The sequence below is a fragment of the Callithrix jacchus genome, chromosome 12 (genome assembly GCF_049354715.1).
Source record: "Callithrix jacchus isolate 240 chromosome 12, calJac240_pri, whole genome shotgun sequence".
Classification (NCBI taxonomy): domain Eukaryota; kingdom Metazoa; phylum Chordata; class Mammalia; order Primates; family Cebidae; genus Callithrix; species Callithrix jacchus.
This window is the reverse complement of record NC_133513.1, coordinates 40,821,010-40,847,519: the sequence shown is the minus strand read 5'-3', so window position 1 is coordinate 40,847,519 and position 26,510 is coordinate 40,821,010. Positions and strand designations below refer to the sequence as shown.

Here is a 26,510-nt window from a genome sequence, read left to right as displayed (position 1 = left end):
AGATGGAGAAAAAATTCTTAAGTAGACAGTAAGAGAATTGGGTTTCCACATCTACAATGCCTATCCGTCCAACTTGCCCAGCACCAAGTGTGCAAAAAATCTCCACCTGACTCATGATTTCTATACTAGAAAAAGGGACAGCATTAAAGTGGAAAACCAGGTTTCCCACCATCTGTGTTCCCTGGCAGGACACCTGTCCCTATCTCAACCAACAGGAAGCACTACATATGCCTAAAGAAAGAAATATCCTGAGAACAGTCAGAGACAACAGGTGAGGTGGGACTACCATCCCTAGCCCTGGAAACTCTGGTCTTTAACTCAGCTAAAGGAGATGCCAAACCAGAGTCGTTGTTTAGTAGCACCACGTTGCAAAAGATATGTTGCACAGGTTCCCTGGGCATGAATTCCCAGCCACTTTTCCCACATTGCCATGATATCCCCTTTGAGACCTTCCCTATTTGGGATAAGCCGCTCTCTGATTTTTTTTACTGGAACCAAGGCACAGTTGGTCATAAGGTGATATCTAGTGCCAAAAAGAGGGCAGGAATTTAGCCTCACACACACACACACACACACACACACACACACACACACACACAGAAAATCAACAGGTACATTACAAAGCATCTATAAGCAAACATATTCATTAAAAAAAAAAACAAAAATAAGCTAGACAGAGAACACTGGAATAAATAACTAATCCTGGAATAAATAACTAATTCGTCATTCAAAGACATCAATACAAGATATATATTTCTTGCACATCCACAAAAGACTGCAGCCAACAAGAAATCATGACCTCCCCAGACAGATAAAGCAAGGAACCAGCGACTGAACCTAATGAGATGACTCTACGAGAGCTCTGTAATCAGTAATTCAAACTAATATTAATAGCTTTGAGGAAATTCAGAGATCTCCAAGGTAACAGAAAAGCAATACATAAATTTATTAGACAAATTTTAAAAAGAGATTGAAATAATTTAAAAATCAAATAGAAACCTTGGAGCTGAGAAATATATTAGCTGAACTGAAAAATTTATCACCGCCTCACAATAGCAGAATGAATCAAGCAGGGAAAAGAATCAGTGAGCTTGAAAATAGGATATTTGAAAATATAGTCATAGGAGAAAAAAATAATAAAAAGGAATGAAGATCATCACCAGATATAGAAAATTACCTCAAAAGGCCAAATACAAAAATTACTGGTGTTCAAGAGGGAGTTGAACAAAAGCAAGGGGTAGAAAGCTTACTCAAAGAAATAATGACAAAAATTTCCAAAATGTGACATATATAAATATTCAGGTATAAGAGGGTCAGAGAACACAAAACAGATTCAACCCAAATAAGGTCACGCCAAAGCATATAACAATAAAACTCTCAAAGCTCAAGGATACAGAGAGGACCCTAAAAAGTAGCAGGAGAAAAGAGGCAATTCACATAGAAAAGAGCTCCAATTCATCTGGCAATTGACTCTCAAGGGAAATCATATAGGTCAAGAGGAAGTGTGATAAATTTTCCAAGTAGTGAAGTAAAAAAACAAAATCTGTTATCCAAGAATACTGTATTCAGCAAAGGTACTTTCAAATATGAAGGAGTGATAAAGTATTTTTCAGATAGGTGAAATCAGGATTCACCACAACTAGACCTGACTTGCAGGAAATGCTAATGCTAAAAGAAGTTCTTCAGAATGAAAAATAAATAAAAAAATAAACATTCAGAAAGAAAACTCTTCAAGGCATAAAATCTACTGGTAATATTAACAACATGGACAAAGCCAGAATACTCTGTTACTGTAATGATGGTATGCAATCCACGCCTAATTCTGGCATGAAGCTGAAAGATAAATTCATGAAAAGCTATAATAGCTACAGCAACCTATTATGAGAAAGGTAATATAAAATACATAAATTTAGACAACAAGCAGATGAAATGTGGTAGATATAAAGTATAGATCACTTTTTAAAAAATTTTTTGTTTCTATTCTTTACTTTGTGATACAAGTTGTCACTTTCTAAAAATAGCTTCTTGAGAGCCAGTCAAGGCTAAAAGAACTGGGAAGTTCCTATGACTGTCTGCTGAGCAGAAGACCCTGGGCTATGGGTGCCACATCAGCTGTACACCCACAGCAACATGGCCCCGCCTGGAGACCTCACACCCTTAACCTACTGTATCAACAAACCACCTGTAGACATACTACACAATTAGCTCTGACCCCCAAGCACAGAGAACCAGCAGACCTCCAATGTGCTGTGGATCTCCTGGTGACCTAATCTTTGGCTCAAGGTGCCCCAAGAGAGGGGAGAGCACAGGCCACCATGGTCCCCCTGAGGTTAAGGAGACTTAGGCATGGTGCCAGTGACTGGAAGGGGCTCCCCTAAGGCCCGGAAATGGACCTGGCACAGAATCATCGCTACCTCTCCCCACCCCTACTGCTACAAATGCACTGAAATGAAAAGAGCTGTGTGGCTGAAGAAAAGTCCTACTCACTATCAAGCACCATCTACTGGAGTGAAGCCTAAATTACAACACCAAAAACTCTTCCAGTACACATTGCCTGTGAAATCCAGTGCCAGAATCTAACCACAAATATTAATAAAGATCCCATACAGAGCGTTGGCCCTCTGAAAGAACCCAGAAATAAAGCCAATTGACTGTACTCAGCTTACACCACAGTCAAACCCTTAAGGGATATAAAGAATATAAAAACAAAAAGCCCCATGGAAATGACAGCAAATTCAAAAAGATAACAGAACACCAGCCTTCTCAGAAGAAAAAAAATTTAGTGCAAGAACTTTGGTAATTCAAAAAGTCAGTGCCTCCTTATCTCCAAATAATTGCACTGGCTCACCAGAAATTGTTCTTAACTATATTGAAAGGCTGAAATAACAAACATAGAATTCAGAATAGGGGTGGGAAGTTTAATGAGTTTCATGAGACAGCTGAAACTAAATCTAAGAAATTCAGTATAATGATCCAAGAGTTAAAAAGTTGACAAAGCCATTTTAAGAAACAGACTGACCTTCTTGAATTGAAAAATTCACTACAGAAATTTCATAATACAGTTGGAAGCATTAACAACAGAATAGACCAAGACGAGAAAAGAATATCAGAACTTGAAGTCTGGTCCTTCAAATCAATTCAGTCAGACAAACATAAAGAAAAAAGAATTTCGGGTCAGGCATGGTGGCTGATGCCTATAATCCAGCACTTTGGGAAGTTGAGGTGGGCGGATCACTTAAGGCCAGGAGTTCGAGACCTGCCTGGCCAACATGGTGAAACCTCATCTCTACTAAAAATACAAAAACTAGCCAGGAATGGTGGCACACACCCATAGTCCCAGTTACTCAGGAGACTTAGGCATGAGAACTGCTTGAACCTGAGAGGCAGAGGAGATCTCAGTCAGCTGAGATCACACCACTGCACTCTAGCCTGAGCCACAGAGCTAGAGTCTGAGAAAGAAAAGAAAAAAAGGAAAGGAAAGAAGGAAAGGAGAGGTAAGAGGAGAGGAAAGGAACTTTGAAAATGAACAAAACCCACAAGAAATAAGATAAATAGGTAGAGACCAAACCTATGACTCACTGGCATTTCTGAAAGGAAGACGAGAAAACAACTTGGAAAACATATTTGAAAATATAGTGGACGAAACTTTTCTCAATCTCAGTAGAAGTCAACAGGCAAATTTAAGAAATTCAGAAAAGTCCTGTGAGATACCATACAAGAAGACCATTCTCAAGACAAATTGTTAACAGATTCACCAAGGTCAGTGCAAAAGAAAAAATCCTAAAGGCACTAGAGAGAAGGGTCAGATCATTTACAAAGGGAATCCCATCAGGCTAGGAGAGGACCTTGCAGTAGAAACTTACAAGTGAAAAGAAACTGTGGACCTATTTTCAGCATTATTAAATAAAAGAAACTCCAAACAATAATTTGATATCCTGCCAAACTAAGCTTCATGAGAAAAGGAGAAATAAAATTCTTTTCAGACAAGCAAAGCTAAGGAAATTCATGAACACTAGACCAGCCTTACGAGAGGTCCTTTAAAAACTGCTAAATGTGGAAATGAAAAAAGAGTACCTGGCACCACAAACACACAAGTTACATGGCCCACACACACTACAAAGCAAATATACAATCAAGTCTACAAAGCAAATACACAATCAAGTCTACAAAGCAACCAGCTAACAACATGGTTACAGCATCAAAATCTCACACATCAACATAAACCTTGAAGGTAAATTGTCTAAATACACCACTTAAAAGGCTTAGAATGACAAACTGGATTGAAAAAGCAAGGCCCAACCATCTTCTGTCTTCAAGAGACCCATCTCACATGTAAGAACACCCACAGGCTCAAAGTAAAGGGATGGAGAAGGATCTATCATGCAAATGGAAAACAAAAAGAAAGCAGGGGTCACTATTCTTATATTAGATAAAACAGACTTTACACCAACAATGATCTAAAAGGACAAAGAAGGACATTACACAATGACAAAGGGAACAATTCAAAAAGAAGACTTAACTATCTTAAATATACACACGGCCAACATTGGAGCACCCAGATTCATAAAACAAGTTCCTCTAGACATGAAGAGACTTAGCCACACAATAATATGGGGGGACTTCAACACCCAAGTGACAGGATTAGAGAGATCATCAAAGCAAAAAATTAACAAAGAAATTCTGAACTTAAATTCAACACTTGACAAATTGGACTATATAGCAGACATCTACAGAATACTCAAAAACCATAGAATATACATTCTTCATATCTGCACATGGAATATACTCTAAGATCAACTACATGCTCAGCAATACTGCAAGTCTGAAAAAGTTTAAAAGCAGTGAAATCATCTCAAGCATACTCTCAGACCATAATACAATAAAAATAGAAATTACTACCAAGAAGATCTCTCAAAACTACACAATTACATGGAAATTAAACAACTTGCTCCTAAATGACTTTTGGGTAAACAATGAGATGAATTCAGAAATCAAAAAAATATTCTTCGAAATTAATAAAAACAGAGACAAAATAAATCAAAATCTTTGGGATGCAGCTAAAGTAGTGCTAAGAGGAAAGTTTATAGTGCTAAATGCCTACATGAAATAAGTTAGGAAGACCTTAAATGAACAATCGGATGTCACACCTAGAGAAACTAGAACAAAAGGATGGATCAATCCTAAACTAGCAGAAGAAAACAAATAAAATCAGAGCAGAACTAAATGAAATTGAGGTGCAAAAATCCATACGAAAGATCAACACATTGTTTTTTTTTTAGACAGAGTCTCATTTTGTCACCCAGGCTGGAATGTAGTGGCACGATCTCAGCTCACCGCAACCTCTGCCTCTTGAGTTCAAGCAATTCTCCTGTCTCAGCCTCCCAAGCAGCTGGAACTACAGGTGCGCACCACCCACATCTGGCTAATTTTTGTATTTTTAGTAGAGATAGGGTTTCACCATATTGGTCAGGCTGATCTTGAACTCCTGACCTCAGGTGATCCACCTGCCTCAGCCTCCCAAAGTGCTGGGATTGCAGGCATAAGCCACTGCACCTGGACTGTTTTTTTAAAGAATAAACAAAATTGATAGACTGCTAGCTAAACAACAAAAAAAGAAAATCTAAGCACAATCAGAAATGACAAAGATGACATTACAACTAATCCTACAGAAATACAAAAGATCCTCAGAGATTATTATAAATATCTCTACAAACAAAAATTAGAAAATCTAGAGGAAACGAATAAATTCCTGGAAACACACAACCTCCCAAGATTGAACCAAGAAGAAATGGAAAACCTGAACAGACCAATAATGAATTCCAAAAGTGAATCAGTAATAAAAATCCTATCAACCAAAAAAAGGCCCTGGATCACATGAATTCACAGCTAAATTCTACCACATGTACAAAGAACTGATAATAATCCTATTGCAACGATTCCAAAAAATTCAAGGCAGAAGGACTCCTCCCTAACTCATTTTATGAAGCCATTATCATCCTCACACCAAATTCTCAAAGGGACACAATAAAAAAGAAGTTCCAGCCAATATCTCTGATGAACATAGATGCAAAAATATCCTCAACAAAATACTAGCAAAACAAATGCAACAACACATCAAAAAGATAATGCACTATAATAAAGTGGGATTTATTCCCAGAATGCAAGGATGATTTGACATATGCAAATCAACAAATGTGATACATCGAATCAACAGAATGAATAACAAAAACCACATAAGAATCTTAATAGATGCAGAAGACGCATTTGATAAAATTCAGCATGCTTTCACGATAAAAAAACAACTCTCAACAAATGAGGCACAGAAGGAACATATGTAAGCACAATAGAGACCATATATGACAAACACAGAGCTAACATCATACTGAATGGAGAAGAGCTTAAAGCCTTTCTTCTAAGAACTGGAAAGCAAGACAAGAATAACCACTTTTACCATTCTTATTCAATATAATGTTGGATCCCCTAGCTAGTACAATTAGTAAAGAGAAAGAAATAAAAGACATCCAAACTGGAAAAAAAGAAATTTAATTGTCCCTCTTTGCGGACAACATGACTACACACACACACACACACACACACACACACACACATATATCTCACCCAAAAGTATGGCTCTACCAAAACATCCTTAGAACTAAAAAGCTAATTCAGTAAAGTTGCAAGATACAAAATCAACATGCAAAAAGTCAGCAGTATTTCTAGACACCAATAACGAACTAGCTGAAAGGAAATAAAGAAGGCGATCTTATTTACAATAGCTATAAAACAACACCTATGATAAATTTAACCAAATAAGTAAAAAACCTCCATGAGGAAAACCATAAAACACTGTTGAAAGAAAGTGGAGAGGACCAAAACAAATGGAAATAATCCCATGCTAATGGATTGGAAAATGGAGTACTATGCAGCCATAAAAAAGAGTGACATCCTGCCATTTACAGCAACATGGCTAAATTAGAGAACATTATATTAAAAAAAACAAGTCAGGCACAGAAAGATAAATACTGCATGTTCCCATTCATATATGAGAGCTAAAAAATCAAGCTCATGGAAGTAGAGAGTAGAACTGTGGGTATTAAAGATGATAAGGAGAGGTTGGCTAACAAATACAAAATAACAGCTAGATAGGAGGAATGAGCTCTTGTGTTCTGAATCACTGTGGGGCAAATATGGTTAACTATAATTTATTGTATATATTCAAAAAGCTAGGAGAGATTTTCAGTGTTCACAACACAAATTATAAATCTTTGAGGTAATAAATATGTTAACTACTCTGATCTGATTACTACACATTATATAAATGTATCTATATATCACTCTGTACCCCACAAATATGTACTATTACATGTCAACTAAAAATAAAAGGAAAAACAAAGAATACAGATGGAATCTATTTTAACAAACAAAACTTGGGAATAAAAATAATCATAAAGGAAATATTGCAATCATCACGTCTGATTCCTATGTCTATCTCTTAGTTGGTTCCAAATTAAAAGGAAAAGGATTGTTAATTATTGACTCAAACTCAATTACATTATTATATTTATTTTGAAAATGAGAAAACTGGGTTGAGAGATGAGCAATTTACACAAAGTCACCAAAATCTAAAGCATGTGGGGAACCAGCAATTAAACAGGGACCTCTCATTAACTCTGAAGTCTATCTACATTTTTCCTTATATTCTCAGTGCTTGTTACTTATATTCATTTAAAACAGGCATACTTCATCAACATTCTCTAGTAAGAGTCTAAACACCATATGTAAAGGATACAGGGAAGGAAAAGGAAATGGAACTCACATTTTCTGTGTATCTATTATGTTCCAGACACTGTCCTAAGCCATTATTTAAATTACATACTTTAAATCTCACAGACACCCTCAGGAACCTGCAGCAAGTTCAGTGAGAATGAGGTATCCAAAGCTCATGTGCTTTTGATTTACTTAGTTGTTTCTGAAGGCCAAATATTAGTCTCCCAAATGATCAGGCTGTTAAATGTAGTGTGTTTGCTAACAGCATTGGTTTATTTGCTTGATTCACACACTTACTGAATGGTTCTTTACGATGGCACAGAACACGACATCTGCACACAGGAACACCCCTGTCCGGCCTATGCCAGCACTGCAGTGAACAACCATGGGTCCCGTCAGGTGGCTCTTCCTTGCATAACGAACATACTTTATGAAGCTATCTGCTGAAGCAGGAGTGTCATGGTCTGGCCATTTGGTGAACTGCAACTGTTTTACAGAGTGACTAGTTCCCGTCTATTAGAGAAAAAGAAACAGGTCAAGAAAGATATTTATTGATTTCTTATATTAGAAACCTCATGCCAACTTCTAATATTCAAATGATAATAATAATAATGGCTATATGGTACCTAGATGTTATATAGAACTTTCAAAATGTGCTCAAATTCATTTTGATGTTTATAAGAATTCTGGAAGTTGCTAGGAATAGAGATTTTCTGCATTTTACAAAGGAGAGCACAGCAACAATAATAAAAATACCAGTACCAACAGGTAACAAACTCAAGCACTTGCTATGTACCAGGTACTGTGCCAGGGGCTTCACACGAATTCTCTCCTTTAATCCTCACGGCGACCATGTGAGCTAAGCACCATTTTACAGATGCAAGTGTAAGAATGTGGGGACTGAGAGATGTATGCTAGGGCAGAAGGCTCACATGGTTAGTTAGAACTGTAATATAGGTGTCTCGAATTCTAATCTACCATCCTTCTGTACCATGAGGGGGCAGGAAAACCAAGATTTCAAACTACTTAGAGTGAAAGATGAACTGTCATGTTGGGAATAAGACTAAAAGGCACTCTATCTTAGTTTAGAAATGGCATAAGAAATTTAATTAACACATGTAGGTGTCTGACAAGAGGAACCAATCTCTTCCAGCGATGCAGACAGGGCAGTCAATGACGAGGAGAGTAGATTGTGGGCCCCACTATTGTGCTGAGTCCCCTTGAAGTGCAGTCATGAAACTCTTTCCGGGGTTGTCAGACAAAGCATTTTAAATTTACCTATATCTCATCCAAGGTGATCATGACCCTTTCCTCAGTGTGAGGCCCTTATTTTACCACACATAGGACCTTAATGGAAAAACCCAGAATGAGTTTCTCACTTCTCTGCTTCTCCCTAGTGCAACTCTTTTTCCTAAGCTTCCTGAATAAAGGTGCTGGTGTTCAGAGCTCTATTTTAATCCACAGTGTCTACTGAAATTAGTGATAGTTAATTTTATGTGTCAACCTGGCTGAGCCTCTGTACCCAGATTATTAGCCCAAATATTATTCTATGTTTCTGTGAAGGTATTTTTAAGACAAGTTAACATTTAAATTGGTAGAATTTTAGTAAAGCCGATTATTCTCCATAAAGTGGGTTGGCTTCATCTAATCAGCTGAAGGCCTTAAAAGAACAAAAACTGACTTCTCATGAGCAAGAAGGAATTCTACCAGCAGATTGCTTTTGGACTCAAACTGCAATTCTTCCCTGGGTCTTCAGCTTACTGTCCCATCCTGCAGATCTGTCAACTCTCCACAATCACTTGAACTAATTCCTTAAAATTAATCTCTCTCTCTCGTGTCCACGCTCAGTAAGTACATACATATCTTGTTTGTTATGCTTCTCTGGAGAACCCTAGCTAATACAGATTACTCCACTGATTTATTTAATACAATTTTCTACCTAGAGTCATAAATATAGAAACCCTCAAGTCACTTTGGTTATTGATGACTTCTGTATTACATAGCACTTGACAGTGGCAGAAATGACCCGAGATCTGTAAACGGCAGTAGGCAGAAAGGGTTATATTTAAAACCTCTTTGAACTTAATACCAAATAGAAAACTCAAGTTTGAATCATTAATAACTTGAAATTAAATAAGAAAAACAATACTTGAAAATATTGTGAAGGCACTAAGTAGAGGACTGCTGTTACGAGACCCCATGCTTCAGGGGTTAAATCCCTCCTACTAGAATTGACCACTGGGAATCCACACAAAGGTGGGTCTCATTGATTTCTCACCCAGTGCCATGAAGATAAAGATGAGGCAGACTCTCCAAACATGAACACCATGCTTCTGAGTCTTGTGAGCCTTGGCCCAAAGGCCACCCCCCAGACCTTCTTGCCAAGGCTGCACAGGTCCACTCTGCAGGCAGATAATGGCTCTGTGACTCCCACCTGGCCTTCATTCTCCAGGTCACACATCATTTGGAATGGACTTGTTTAGTGCCTTCCTTTCCCACTAGACTCAAAGTGCTCTAAGAGTTAAGACTGTATCTGTCTTCCAACCCCAAAAAAGCAAAAGGAAGAATTCAAGACACTCCTTGCTGCTTCCTGTTTTCCAATTCATTATTCCTTTCCCTTATATAAAAACGCCTCTTCCTTGTGAGTTTCATACCTCATAGCTTCATCTTCCCATTGCTATAAGCCAGTGGCTAAACCTCCTGGTCAAGCCCCCACATTCACTGAAGATTCTTGTCTTCTCCATACCAAAGATTCTGGCATCATCCAGGGCAAATTCAGTGTATCCACAGCCCAACAGACACTAAACTTCACAACAGGTTTATTTTTCTCTTGCGGGGGAAAATAATTCCTTTCTTCTAGTCCCCACCATGATGACCACTCTTTGGACTTACCACCATCTATAATATCTACTGTCAATTTCCCAGTTTTATAACTCCAACATCAATTTCTGACCCGAAGCTGTTAGACTACCATCTCATTTGTGCTTCTCTTCAACATGTGACCAAATGGAGCTTTCTACTCCTTTGCATCCTCCATTTACCCCTAGCTGGCCCCATGATCCCTTTCATACTCCTAGACAATTTAGACTTCATGTCTGATTATATGAATTCGTGTACCAAACTCTCTAATCCTTTGATCCTTTGCTTCCTGCCACATGAACTAGAAAACATCCCACCCTGGGTCAATCCTGTAACCTGTATTCAGGGATCTCAATGTTATACTGCCGGAAAAAAACACATAGCCACATATTTTGTTGCTATCGCAAATTTATGGGTCAAACCTCAGCACCACTCAGCAACGCTTTTCCTGGTGATCGTGGTCCAGTCAACTTCTTTGGCGATGACTCCAAAACTCACCACTCTCTACAAGTTTCCTGTTCATCCTATTCCCTTCACTCCTGCTAACACATGTATCACCTACCTGCCAACTGAATGCTCTGGAGCAAGCTAAGTCATCATTTTCTCCTATAAACCATTCCTTTTCTATTTCCTAAATCTATTAGACCAACAAATCCATGAATTATTCTAGACCAACACTTCTCAACAGAACTTTCTACACTGAAGCAAATGTCTTAAATAGTGGCAATATAGTAGCCACTATCAACATGCGACTACTAAGCACCAGAAATGTGGCTACTGCAGGTGAGAAACTCAGTTTGTTATTTTACATAAATTTAAATAAATTTAAACTTAAATAGCCACATGTGGTTACTGTATTGAATGTATTTTCAATCCCTCCATTGTCGCTTATAAATCATAAGTCATAAATCATATATGTCTGCCAATTTTATCTGCAAAGCACTTGTGTCTGTGCTTTCCATCCCCATGCCAACAGCCCTAGTTGATCACATCACTTACTAAAATTCTTAAATGTCTGTCAATTATCTTCATAATAAAGTTCATGCTACTTAGCTGGAATTTAAGACATTTCACATTCTAGCTGGCCCCTGCTTACTTTTGACAGCCTCATCTCATCTTTTGCTACTCCCTGGCACTGAACTTTTATGTTCCAGAGACACTTAACTACTTATGCTTGTCTCTGTACATACCCCATGCTATTTTATATTTTGATCATCTACTTCCTCCTTCCATCTTTCTCATTTGGATAATTCTCAAACAGATGTCGCCTCCTCCAGTAAGCCTTCCCCCAAACCCCAAGTAAAGCTAAGTATTTATCATCTGAGCCCCTAAGTACCTAAGACATATCTCGGCATTATCACTGAACACAGTAAGTGAGGTATCTATCAGTGAGTATACCAACCTCTTCACTACTCGGTAGGTACTGATAGTGCCCGGTCCAGTGATGAGCATACCTCAAGGACTCAACACCTATCTGCCACACTTGGCAGAAGCAGGTATAACCCAGAATCAGACAACTTCAACACTCACTCTCCCTGCCCCACCTCTCCTTTCCAATTTTTTCTTTTCTCCAGGATCTGGTTAAGGAGAAGTAGAAATGGTGGTGGCTTCTGGCACCAGGGACAAGTAAAAAGTTACTTTAAGAAGTTTCATCAGTTTATTTTCCATCCTACTCCTGCCTTCTATTTCTAAGACATCTGCTTGTATGGTGAAATATATATATCTAATACTGATCTTTAAAAACTTACAGACTTCTCCACAACTTGAAACTTTCGAATGATGAAATACTTAAGTATCTGGTAGTTTTCCAGGGATACACGGAAGTGTTTCAATTCCAATGGCTTCTTCAGAGAAATGGGCCAGTAATGGTAGCATTTGATAACTCCATCTTCTACCTCTCTGGTCACCATGGCAATAACATTAGAATTATTTTCCAACACCATTTGCCAAAAGTCATCTATGGTGCTCAGCAGTGGTCCTTGAGTAGCAATATAAAAATACTCTTCTCCACAATTGACTATTCTAATATAACTAGCATTGATGTAGTCCTTGTTTTTTCCAAGAGGAACACGTGTTGAATCATCTATTACAGAAACAGAAACATCTGGTAGATAAAGGTGGGAGATACATTACATTCAGACTTCACAGAAGCATTTCACACAGGTAAATTCATATATCCCTTTGACCAATAGAGAAGTTGGCCTAGAAGTTTCTTTTTAAAAGGGTTGAGTCCATGAGTTTAAATTATTTCCTCCCTGAAGACTATTGGCATAATCTAATAAATACATAATTATGGGAGGTTTATTTTTTAGATCAGTTTTTAATAAACACAGAATGATATCATTAGCATCCAAGTACTTTTAGAAATTTCTGCTAGAAATGGCACAAGCAAGATTAGGTCAAGGGAAGTATATTCTAGTTTGTAACTGAACACAATAGAGGAGAAACTCTCTGTGGAAGCAAACGAATGATATTCTCCTGCAAATCTGTGAAACCTGCAAACCCAGAGCAGCAGGGGCCAGGGTAAAAAAAAAATCTGATAGTTGACTGCAGACAAATTCCAGGATTAATGGAATTCAACCAATGTCCCCAAAACTAGACAGCACTATTTTATGTCCATTCTCAGCCTTCATCTGGTGATGGGGCATGTTATTCAAAGCAAAGATATTGTGGCAAAAGGATGTTACCAAGGGGATTTGCTCCAAGTAATATGGGACTCATCTAACATGGACTGTTATAACAAATTTGAGAGAGAAAACCAGCTATTTGGCCAAGTAAGCTTCACTGCTCCAGGAGTTTCTTCTTCACCTGACATAGACATCTGAAGCTCTGGTTCTACCACCACCCCCACATTAAGAGCAGAAACATACAGAGCAAAGGAGGCCCTTCTCTGCAGTGCAGCTCTCTCAATAATAACCTCTCCTTGCTACTCAGAATCACACGGACCACTTATCTAGCAAATATGCTGGCAAGACCCGAACAGGCACTTACATAGTATCTGGCGGAACTCTTCTAAAATACTAACATAGCACACAGAAACTTTCCCTTGTAAATATGAGTGAACAGAAAAAACAGCCAGCTGCAGTGGCTCACACCTATAATCCCAGCTACTCAGGAGGCTGAGGCAGGAGAATCGCTTGAACCAGGGAGGCAGAGGCTGCAGTGAGCTGAGACTGTACCACTGTACTCCAGCCTGGGCAACAGAATGAGTGAGACTCTGTCTCAAAAAAAAAATTGCTAGATATATAAAGATACCCAGTATTTCAAAAAGAGAGTCCATTCTAAACAATCATGACAAATGTTCTCCTTTCTATAAAAGGTGATAACACCTCAAAAACTCCTATTTGTATTTTAAATAAAATTCAAGAAAGCATTATTTTATTATTTAAAACAATAATATATATCTATGTTTACCAATATATGTTATATTACTAAGTATGTATAATAAATATGTTATATCACTATGTATATATGTATACATGGTATATACAGTATTCATATGTATGTATATATACGATGATATATGTCATATAATAATAATAAGCCTGGAAAGTGTTAATCACAATGTTAGCAGTGTTATTATAGTATTTAAACAGTATGAATTACTTCAAAGTAAAAATAAATGCATTTTTCTAATTTTGAAAAGAGATTAAATATGTGAAAATTCAATAATCTAAAATAATAAAAGCTTGATTTCATATAAAAGTCACAATCATTCAACTCAAACTCCTAAAGCAGGAATTGAACAGAAAAACAAATACATTATTTAGAAAACCAGCTTTAAAATTTTTCCCAGAACTCAGAAAAAAAAGATTAAAAAAACCTACAATAATAATTAAATGCTAAAAGGCACAGAGCATACAACAGGAATATAAAAAAGGAATTTCAGAAGCAAACTATGGAAGTCACTGCACAAAAGAAATAATTCAAGTGATCGTAGGAAAGCTCCATAAACAGAAGTGAGAGTAATAACAGATGACAGTGAAACATGCACACCAGGTTCAAGCAGCATAATGCGCTGCATGCATCACCTTGTCAACTCCAAAACAAACCTTTGCAGAGGTGCTATTGTATTCATGCTTTTCAAATAAAAAACCTGTACAAAGTAACTTGTTCCATGTTATGCAGCAATTTTCTTGACTCCACAGCCTAGGTAAATCTAGACTCCATGCTCTGCTGTCCATCAAGGAAGACTCAACTTTGAAGACCGGAAGACTAAGTGTCAGACAACATTAATGAAGAGAGTCACTAAGACCCCTAGACCAGCAGAGCATAAGCCACAGGAACAGAAAGCAAAAATTATGCTAATGAATCACTATGGGTAATGGCTACTGGTCCCACTCTCATTTCCACCCCTTGATTCTTGACTCCTGGCTATGGTAGAAATAGCATCACGTATTGGATGCTGATCTGGGGCATATATAACCTGGAGAACATCACCCCAGCTGTGCAAGTTGCTGCCACCTAACTTTCACTGTAATTGTCTTCAAAAGGCCATACAACAAACATTCTATCAAGCAGCTGCTTTGAGAGGATAAGGAATATGGTAAGACAGTGGCAGTGAGGTCATTACCACAAAGTATTTGCCACAAAGTGAATTCCTTGATCAGAGAAATGCTGTATGGAATACCATGATGGTGGATAAGGCATTCTATAGGTCCAGAGATGGTAAATTGACAGGAGTACTATCTGCAGGGAAGGCAAATCCATACCCAGAGTTACTGTGTATTCTAGTAAGAAAAAAAGCACTGCTCCTTCCATGACGGAAGTGGTCCCAGTGTAATCAGCCTGCCATCAGGTATCTGGCCAATCATTCCATGGAATAGTGCCCATTAGGTAGTCAGTATTGGTATCTGTTGCTAGCAGATTGAGCCCTCAGTAGTAGCTATAGCCAGGTGAGCCTTGGTGAATGGAAGTCCATGTTGCTGAGCATAACCTCCATCCCTGCCACTATGGCCACTTTGTTCATGTGACCTATGGGCAATGACCCAGTGACAGGGGTGTCTGGGGGAGTAGTCTGACATTTATACAGCAAATCCTTCTATTCACTTGTTTATTAAAGTCTTCCTCTGCTGAGATCAACCTCTAGTGAGCATTCATGTGGGATGCAAATATCTTTGTCCCCATCTAGCAAAGTCTATTCACATGCCTCTTCCCCAGACCTTCTTGTCACTTTGTCATCAATTTTTCCAATCATGTTCCTTAAAAGTCCCTCACCATCCAGCTAAGCCATTAAACATACCCATGAATCAGTATAGATTTATACCTCTGGCCACTTCTCCAAGCAAAAAGAACTACTAAGTGCACTACCCTATGTTGTGCCCACTGGGAATATTTCTCTTCATCACTGTCCTTCAGAGATGTCTCAAAAAGGGGCTGTAGTTCTGTAGCTGTCCTCTTCTGGGTGGTACCTTTATATCATGCAGAACCTTCTGTAGACCAGGTCAAAGTCTTCTGTCAGCTGATCACAGGGAACTCCTCATAAGGCAATAGGTACAGGCTGAAGAGAGCAGGTCATGTAGCAGGTGTGAGAACAGCGAGCATTTGGGCAGCTTCTTTGTGTAACTTATTTGTGCCTTCAGGATCTGCTCAAACCCAATCTTGTATCTACCACTTTCATTTGATAGTGGAGTGCTGCTGCATATGCCCAACTTTATGGCTTGGTGGACCATGGTTAAGCATTCTCTACGGAGGCCCAGTAGCAGGCCAAAAGCTGTTTCTCAAAAGGAGAGTCCCCAGAGTGTGGAAAGAATTTGATCTAAATCCTATGTCCCTGCACTGTGACTCACTTAAAGAGGTCTGCCAAAGGTCCAAACAGCACTCTTATCTGCCATGAACACTTCAGTCACCACTGCATCTGCTAGATCACACAGCCCACCACGTGGCAGAGAGGCTTGCATGGCAGACTGAACCTGTTTCGAAGCCTTCTCTTGTTCTGGGCCCCACTCAAAGCTTACATAGTAAGCTTCACATTACTTAGTAAATGGACCAGAGTAGCACATCCAAATAAGGAATATCTCCTCCAAAATGCCTAGGCTCACTAGCCATTGTGCCTCTCTTTTGGTTGTAGAAAGAGCCATATCCAATTTACCCTTCACTTTATGAGGGATTATCTCAACATGCCCCACACCACCAGACCCCTAGAAATTTCACTAAAGTAGAAGGCCACTGAACTATTATTGGATATATTTCCTACCCTCTGGGGACAAATAAGACTAAAGCATTTGCTACTTCTTGTTCACTAGGTCCAATAAGCACAATGTCATCAATGTAATAAACCTCTGTAATATCCTGTGGAAGGGAAAGGTGATCAAGATCCCTGAGAACTAAATACAACACAGGGCTGAAGAGTTTATCCACCCCTGAGGTAGGACAGTGAGGGTCTATTACTGGCCCTAGCAGTTGAAAGTAAACTGCTTCTGGTATTCTTGATTAATAGGTATAGAGAAAAAAACATTTCCCAGATCAATAGCTACACAGCAGGTATGAAGGGATGTGTTAATTTTCTAAGGCAATGAAACCATATCTGGTATAGCAGCTGAAACTAGAGTCACGATCTGAGGAAGCTTAAAATAATCCACTGACATTCTCCAAATTCCATCTTTTTTTTTTTTTTGCATAGGTCAAACAGGTGAGTTGGGATGTGATAGATATCAACATCACTTCATCTTTAAAGTCCTTGATGGAGGCATTAATATCAGCAATCTCTTCAGGAATGTAGTATTGCTTTTGCTTTTTTACTATTTTCCTAGGTAGAATAAATTCTAGTGCCTTCCACTTGCCCTTTCCTGCCATAATAACCCTCTCTCCACAGGTCAGAGAAGTCATGTGGGGATCCTATCATCTGCTGAGTATATTTATTCCAATTATACATTCCAGGGCTTGGAAAATAATCACTAGATGGGTTTAGGGACCTACTGAGTCCACTGTAAAATGAACCTGAACTAAAACGCCATTGAATACCTGACCTCCATAAGTCCCTGCTTTGACTTGTAGACCACAGTGATGTTTTGGGTTTCCTGGAATTGGTGTCAATTCAGAGCCAGTGTCCAGTAGTTTCTGGAAGTCTGATTATTTTCTTTTTCCAAATGTACAGTCACCCTGGCAAAAGGCCAAAGGTCCCTCTGGGGAAGGCTGAAAGATTAACAGGGTACATTTTTGGCAGTGTACCAGCGTCCTCTAATTCATTCAAGGTGTTCTGGGTGTGTAAACTGGCTCAAGTCTGGGAAATTATTGACTGGCTGAGCTTCTCTGTTTCTATGGTTCAGGTTAGAATTTTGCTCACTTAACCTAGGACTCTTCTGTGTATACATATCAAGGAAGAATTTAGTAGACGTCCCATCTAGTTTACTTCTAAGAAAACTATGATCAACTAATCAACACCATAGGTCTCTACAGGTCAGACGGTTCTAATTCCTGCTTTGACTCTGCTGTCCATTACTGGAACCACACTCACCTTGCCTTTGGCTATCAAGTGCCACCACTTGGCCCTTATCTCTCTGGGATCCAATTATACCCACTGCACTCAGGTTTCCCAATTCAGTGGCAGCAATTTCCACTGTAATATCTGACCTACAGAGAAGAATAATCACAGCACTCTTCAAGGATACAAATAATGTTTCTCACAGTTATCAGAAAAAGTGTATCCTCTGGACCTCCTAGGGTGGGTGGGCAGGTCTTAAACAACAAACCCAATGTAATGTTCCAGTATCCCTAATCCTTTGGATCCCTTCCTTCATTGTATATAGTATATTAAAGCAGTTCTGGCATTTTATCTTCCTTTAGACTGGGCCGGCGTTTGATCCATTTAATCCAACCAATCAAATAAACTGAAAGAGCTCTTTCTAACTCCCTAAGCCACATAGTAAGTCCAGAATCTCTGCTTAGTGGTGCCATTTCAATAAATTTAGCCTGATCAAACACTAAGTTCCTTCCACCATTGTCTCACACCCTTAAAATCCCTCCCCACAAATATGTCTCAGATTTCTGTCAGTATAAATTGGAAAAATCATGTAGTACTTTTGTACTGTAACATACCTCCCCATGGGTCACACTTTGTACCTTACCTTTAAGGGCCTGCTAGGACTTGAATCTAGTTATAGGTCTAGAAGCAATGAAGGATGGTGGTTGTGAGTCTTGAGAAGAATCAGCAATGTCTTGCAAGGCAACAAACTCAGGAGAGGTCATAAAAGTTTCCTCAGGAAAAGTAGCATTAATCTCCTCAGATGGGGGTGGCATGGCTGCTTATACTGGCAAGGAAAACTCTTCGGAGTCAAGGGGTTGAATACACCAGCTTTATAAGGCTCTTCCCATATGTCTCCATTCCAGTTTTCAAGATCCCATGCCTTCTCAGTCAATGCCCTCATTAACTCACATCCCAACTCACCTCATTAACAGCAGACACCCTGAAAGGTTGATGATTCAATTTGCATGGTAATTCAACCATTTTTAGGATGAGATTTTGGATTTGATTTTCAGTAATCTCAGTTTTGTTGTTATAGAATATAAGGGTTTCTTTCAGGGCAGAAAGACAAACTTTTGGGTTTTTATGTGGCACTTGAGCTGGGAAATTCAATCCCTAAGATAATCCTTTCCTTCTCTACATAGGAGTAACTAGTCAATCTCATTGTTCTCATGATAACTCAAAAATGTTCTAGGGTATCAAATCCAGGCACCCAGAAGCTTGCTTCTTCAAACTGTCTGAATGGGGGTATCTAATGGCAATACTTTGTAATCTCTACTGTCACATTATACTATGAATTACTAATAATCTATTCACTACTGAAAAGTCATTGATGCCTTTATACCTTATCAGATTCACAAAACTCATCAGAATTTTAATTCTGGTCCCCTAGAATTACTCTCGGTACCAAATTCTGTGTTACTCTATATTCTCTAGAGAAATAGAATCAATAGGCTGTACATATACAGTGAGAAAGATTTATTTTAAGGAACTGATTCATGATTGTGGGGACTAGCAAGTCAATATCTGCAGGGCAGGACAGCTGGTTAGAAACCCAGAGAAAAGTTGACATTGTAGTCTTGATTCCAAAAGCAGTCCAAAGGTAGAATTCCTTCTTCCTCTGGAAACCTGAGTCTTTTTTTCTAAATGACTTCAACTGACTAAATGAGGCCCACTCTCACTATGGAGGCTAATCAGCTTTACTCAAAGTCTGCTAACCTAAATGTTAATTACATCTTTAAAAAATAGCTTCACAGCAACATCTAGACTAATATTTGACCAAATATCTGAGTATCATGGTCCAGCATAGTTGACACATGAAATTAACCATTACACAAGCTAAAAATTTTAGTAGATGATTTGAAGGAGGAAATATTTTTAAAAACTTAGTTTCCTATAAGACCAAGCAAAAGAAAAAAAAAGGATAAAACGAGAGAGAGAGAGACAGAGAAAGTGCATACAAAACTACAGAGGCATTAATAATAAGAGAAAAGGTTTTACAAGGCAGAACCCAGAGAAAACCCTTCAATTCACAGAAGCTTAAAAAAAATGCAAGAGTTGACTGAAGAGGAGCAATTACTAACTGATGAAACTTATTACAGCTAAAGGAAGATCAATTAAAGGGTTTATTTGTCTAGAGATAAGACTGATGGAAATGAAGCACACCTGGTAACATTACTTAATTCCAGTAAAATAGTTAAAGACTTTGAAATAAAGAAATACATTTCTCATGAAGAAAAGGAGTCAGATGACCATTACGGTTCTCATCTAAAACACTGGAAGGTAGAGTACAGTAAAAGTAACACTCAGGAAAAAAAAAAAAAAACTGAGAAAAAAAGAACTAAAATCCAAGATTCCTAAAACCAACAAAGATATTCATTTATCAGGATAAAAAAAGAGAGATAAAGGTAGAGTTTGAGACTACATCAACCACCTATACCCATCTCCAATCAAACAACTAATAGATCAGAACAACAACTTCAAATTAAGGGAAAAGAGAAAGCAAACAAAATAATAGCAACAATACTACAAAATATAGTTTCATGTCTATAAGAAGAATGATGACAGACAGACATTCCAGCTACTTGGGAGGCTAAGGCAGGAGGATCACATGAAGCCAAGAATTTTGAGACCAGCCTAAGCGAAAGACTGAGTCCTTGTTTCTAAATAAATAGCTGGGTGTGGTGGCATATGCCCATAGTCCCAGCTACTTGGGAAGCTGAGGTGGGAGGACTGCTTGAGCTTAGGAGTTCAAGGTTTCAGTGAGCTATGACTGTGCTACTGCACTCCAAGTAGATTCTGATCTTTAAAACAAAACAAAATGAAACAATGCACAATAAATACAGTGGTGGTTAAGCCTGTGTTTGAATCCCAGCTCCCTCTCTCCTATGTGCATTGTGAATGTGAGAAAATTACGTAATCTCTTTTAGCTTTTCTGTAAAACAAGGACACTAATATACTGATACCTCAGAGGTAAGCTGTTGTGGGGATTAATTGTTACTACCTAGAACAGACTTAAATTAGTAACAACCAACAGTAGTAAACATATTACTGTTCTACTACTACTACTACTGCCATTAGTGGGTGGTAGTAATAGGAACAAACATACAGCAACCTCACGAAGTACAGAAAGAAGCTTGTTAAACCTCTGCCTTAAAGAGCTTGTTTCCCCATCTATCTACATTATGATGGTAAACTATATGAAAACATTTTAAACTATATACCTTTTGTACTCACAAACCACTTTTTTCACAGTTTATGGAGCTATAACTGTCATATATGTGCACCCATGAGACCACAACAATAAAGATAATTAAACATCTCCATCAGTGCAAAACTATCCTCATGCCTCTTTGTAATTTATCCTTCTTGCCCCAAGGCAACCACTGATACACTCTGTCAATACAAATTAGTTTAATATTTCTAACATTTGATATATGTGGAAGTATACAGTGTATTAGTTTTCTAGGGTTGAAATTTATTTTCACATTCTGGAAGCTGGAAGTTTAGTATTGTTATGGTTTGGATGTTTGTCCTCTCCAAACCGTATGTTAAAAACTGATTCCCAATATTGGAACTGGGGCCTAATGAGAGGTGTTTGAGTCATGGAGACGAATCACTCATGAGCAGATTAATGCCCTTCCTTGGAGTTGAGTGAACTACTCACTGCTACAAAAGCTGACTGTTAAAAAGGACCAGGCACCTCTTTCTCTTTCTTTCCCTTTCTCTTTCTCTTTCTCTCTCTGTCCCTCTCCCTCTCCCTCTCCCTCTCCCTCTCCCTCTCCCTCTCCCTCTCCCTCTCTCTCTCCCCCTCTCTCTCCCTCCCCCTCCTGCTTCCTCTTTCACCATGTGATCTCTGCACATGCTGATTCCACTTCACCTTCCGCCATGAGTGGAAGCAGCCCGAGGCCCTCACCAGAGGCCCAATCTTGAACCTTCCAGCCAGCGAAACCAGGAGGTAAATAAACCTCTTTTCTTTATAAATTAGCCAGCCTCCAGAATTCCTTTATAGCCATACAAAATGGACTAAGGAAATTGGTACTGAGTATTGGGGTGTTGCTATAAAAATACCTGAAAATGTGGAAGCGGCTTTGGAACTGGGCAATGAGCAGAAGTTGGAAAAGTGTGGAAGGCTCAGAAAAACACAAGAAGAGGGAAAGTCTGGAAAAAGTGCTCAAAGGCACTTCAGAAATAATTGGAGCTATCCCTTCCCTAACAGGCCCCAAGGCCTAGAAGGATAGAATGCCTTTTGGGGACAGGTTTGGAGCATCACTGCCCTTGGCCACCTCAGGATGCTGTTCCCCACATCCTGGCTGCTCCAGCCACGGCTCAAATGGCCCCAGGTAGGGTTTGGGTCACTGCTTCTGAAGGGCTGCATGGTAAGCCTTGGTGACATTTATGTGGTGTTAAGTCTGCAGGCATACAGAATGCAATGGATATGGAAACTTGGAAGCTTTCACCTAAATTTCAGATAATATATTAGAAAGCCTCAGAATGTAGGCAGATACCCATTGCAGGGGTAGAGCCACAACAGAGAGCCCCTACTAAGGCAATCTTTAGTGGAAATGTTGAGTTGGAGTTTTCGTTAGAGTCCTGACCAGGGCAACTCTTAGTGGAGACACAAGGGAGGGGCTATTGCTGGAACCCCAGAATGGCAGAGCAATCAACAGCATTCTATCTCTGCCTGAAAAAGCTGCAGCATTCAATTACAACCCATAGAAGCAGCAAATGGTCTGTGTCCAGCAGAGCTATGGGGGAAGGGCTACTCACAGCCTTTGGGAGCCCACCTCACACACCACTGTGACCAATATGCAGGACATGGAGTCAAAGGAGATTATTATGGAGCTTTAAGATTTAATGTGTGCCCTGCTGGGTTTTGGACTTAAATGGGGCCTATTATCCCTTTCTTTTGACCAATTTTTCCTTTTTAGAATGGAAATGCTTACCCAATGCCTATACCACCATTCTATCTTGGAGGTAAATAGCCTGGTTTTTGATTGTACAGGCTTACAGCTGGAAAGAACTTACTTTGAGTCTCATATGCAACTTTGGATTTTTAAGATAGTGCTGAAACAAGTTGACTTTTAGGGACTATTAGGAAGAAATAATTGTATTTTGCAATGTGGTAAGAACATAAGTTTTAGAGGACCAGGGCCAAAGTGCTATGATTAGGATGTTTGGTCCTTCTAAACCTCATGTTGAAACCTGATTCCCACTATTGGAAGTAGAGCCTAATGGAAGGTGTTTGCGTCACAAGGGCAGACCCCTCAATAGATTAATGACGTGAGGAAGTTCTCACCCTATTCGCTCTGCAAGAGCCTGGCACCTCTGATTTCTCTCCGGCTTCCTCTTTCACTGTGTGATCTCTGCATATGCTGGCTCCACATCACCTTCCACCATGAGAGGAAGTACCCTGGAGCTCTCACCAGATGCCCACTCTTGAACCTTCCAATCTGCAGAACTGTGAGCTAAACAAACCCTTTATTACTTATTCATTTACAGCAACATGAAGCAAACTGAGACAGAGATCAAGGTGGCAGCAGGCTTGTTTTTCCCTGAGGCCTCTCTCCTTGGCTTGCCAATGGCTCTCCCTTGCTGTGTCCTCACAAGGACTTTCCCCTGTGCCTTCAGATCGCTGATGTCCCTTGTGTGTCCCAATCTCTTCTTCATATAAGGACACCTGATGGATTGGATTAGGGCACACTCTAAGAGCCTCATTTTATCTTAATTACCAATTTGAAGGCCCTATCCCCAAATCAGATCACATTCTGAAGTACAAAGGGTTGGAACTTCAACATATGAATTTTGGGAGAATATAATTTGGTCTGTAACGTGCAGTAGATGCTCTTTTGGCTGCTTCTTTCACTGAGTATAATTAAGATTCATTCATGTTGTTCAATGCATCATTAGTCATTTTTTATTGCTGAGTGGCATTCCATTCTGTGGACATACTACAATTTGTTTATCCACCCTCCTGTTGATGGGCATTTGCAGTTTCCAGTTTGTAGCTATTACAAGTAAAGCTGACATGAACACTAATACACAAGCCTTTATGCAGACATATGCTTTAATTTCTCTCAGGCAAAACATAGAAATAGAACTGCTGAATCATATAATAGGCATAGGTTTAACTTTATTAGAAAAAACTCCATTTCACTGCAGTGAGTGTAAAATGGTATCTAATTATGGCTTTAATTTGCATTTTCCTAATGATTTATGATGGTGAACATCATTTCATGCATTTATTTGCCATCCATATATCTTTCTTGAGAAGTGTCTGCTCAAGTCTTTTGTTCATTTATTGTTGGATTATTCATCCTCTTCTTAATTTGTAGTAATTATATATTCTAAAAACAAGTTTTTGTGAGATAAATGTTTTGCATGCTTTTCTTCCAGTCTGTTGCTTTTCTTTTTGGTTTTATAATAATATGCTTTGAAGAGCAGGGTTTTTTATTTGATGAAGTCCAGTTTACTTTTTTTCTTTTATACTTTGAGGGGTTTATGTCCTATTTAGGAAAAAATTGCCAAACCCAAGGGCACTAACATTTTCTCTTAGGGTTTCCTTCAGAAGTTTTATGTCTTTAACTCTAATGTTAGGTCTAAATCGATTAATTTTTGTATAAGTTGTGAGGTGAGAATCAAAGTTCATTTTTGGTACATGAATATGCAACTGACCAATTTGTTGAAAGATTATCCCTTCCTCATTATCTTGCATTTAATTTAGATATTGTCATCTTCCCTGTTCTTCTCACATGATCATATAGAGCACTCAATAAGAAATGTGTAAACATCCTCTCAAAAGTGAGAAGCCAACAGAAACCTAAGTCACTACTTTTATTAGTTCTGAGTATGTCCCTGATACACAGACAAGTAACAGAAAAAGTTCTAGAACAAGAGTTGGAGAACCTGTGTGACTCGCTCTTTACTTAGCCTTTAAAATGATTTGCAAGTTGTGAAATGGCAAAGACATGCAAGATATTGTCTTTATACCTAAAAATTCCCATACTTTTTTTTTTTAAGTTCTACATGTGCAGATCTTGCAGGATTGTTACACAGGTATACACATGCCATGGTTTGCTGCCTCCATCCCCCCGTCATCTACATTAGGTATTTCTCCTTAAGTTATCCCTCTCCAATCTCCCCACCCCTTGCTATCCATCCCCTAGCCCCCCCACCCCCCAACAGACCCAAGTGTGTGATTTCCCCTGCCTGTGTCTATGTGTTCTCATTGTTCAACACCCACTTATGAGTGAGAACATGCCATGTTCGTTTTCCTGTTCTTGTGTCACTTTGCTGAGAATGATGGTTTCCGGATTCATCCATGTCCTTACAAGGGACATGAACTCATCCTTTTTTATGGTTGCATATTATTTCATGTTATATATGTGCCATATTTTCTTTATCCAGTCTATCTTTGATGGACAATTGGGTTGGTTCCAAGTCTTTGCTATTGTAAACAGTGCCACAATGAACATACATGTGCATGGGTCTTTATAATAGATTGATTTATAACCCTTTGGTTATATATCCAGTAATGAGATTGCTGGATCAAATGGTATTTCTATTTCTAGATCCTTGAGGAATAGCCACACTGTATTCCACAATAGTTGAAGTAATTTACACTCCCAACAGTGTAAAACTGTTCCTATTTTTCCACATCCTCTCCAGCATCTGTTGTCTCCACATTTTTAAATAATCGCCATTCTAACTGGTGTGAGATGGTATCTCAATGTGGTTTTGATTTGCATTTCTCTAATGATCAGTGATGAGCATTTTTTCATGTTTGTTGGCCATATAAATGCCTTCTTCTGAAAAGTGTCTGTTCATATCTTTTGCTCACGTTTTGATGGGTTTCTTCTTTGTATACTTTCTTTCTTTTATACTTGTTTTAGTTCTTTGTAGATTCTGGATATTAGCTCTTTGTCAGATGGGTAGATTGCAAATATTTTTTCCCATTCTGTTGGTTTCCAGTTCACTCTAATGACTCTTTCTTTTGCTGTGCAGAAGCTCTGCAGTTTAATTAGGTCCCACTTGTCTATTTTGGCTTTTGTTGCCAAAGCTTTTGGTATTTTAGTCATGAAGTCCTTGCTTAAGCCTATGTCCTGAATGGTTTACCACAACCAACTCTATGTGCATACACCAGTAAATCTAGAAGAAATGGATAAATTCCTGGACACTTACACCCTTCCAATACTAAATCAGAAAGAAGTTGAAACCCTGAATAGACCAATACAAGGTCTGAAGTAGAGGCAGCAATTAACAGCCTACCAACCAAAAAAAGTCCAGGTCCAGATGGGTTCACAGCCGAATTCTACCAGATATACAAAGAGGAATTGGTACCATTCCTTCAGAGATTATTCCAAACAATACAAAAAGAGGGAAACCTCCCTAACTCATTTTATGAGACCAACATCATCCTGAT

General features: G+C 38.8%; 1 protein-coding gene across 34 annotated transcripts in view; it reads right to left on the bottom strand.

The window, feature by feature from the left end:
• The window catches only part of PTPN20 (protein tyrosine phosphatase non-receptor type 20), a 103,820-nt gene that overhangs the window by 6,356 nt on the left and 70,954 nt on the right, over positions 1-26,510 (bottom strand). For 19 of the 34 annotated variants that reach the window (XM_035267753.3, XM_054242858.2, XM_054242856.2 and 16 more), the window contains 2 exons: positions 12,375-12,730; positions 8,065-8,280 (listed from right to left, as the gene is read on the bottom strand). In XM_035267753.3, the coding sequence (XP_035123644.1) occupies positions 8,065-8,280; positions 12,375-12,730 (572 nt within the window). Of the gene's footprint in view, positions 1-8,064; positions 8,281-12,374; positions 12,731-26,510 lie in introns of those variants that run through there. The other 15 variants (XM_035267763.2, XM_035267768.2, XM_054242865.2 and 12 more) reach the window with 3 other exon arrangements.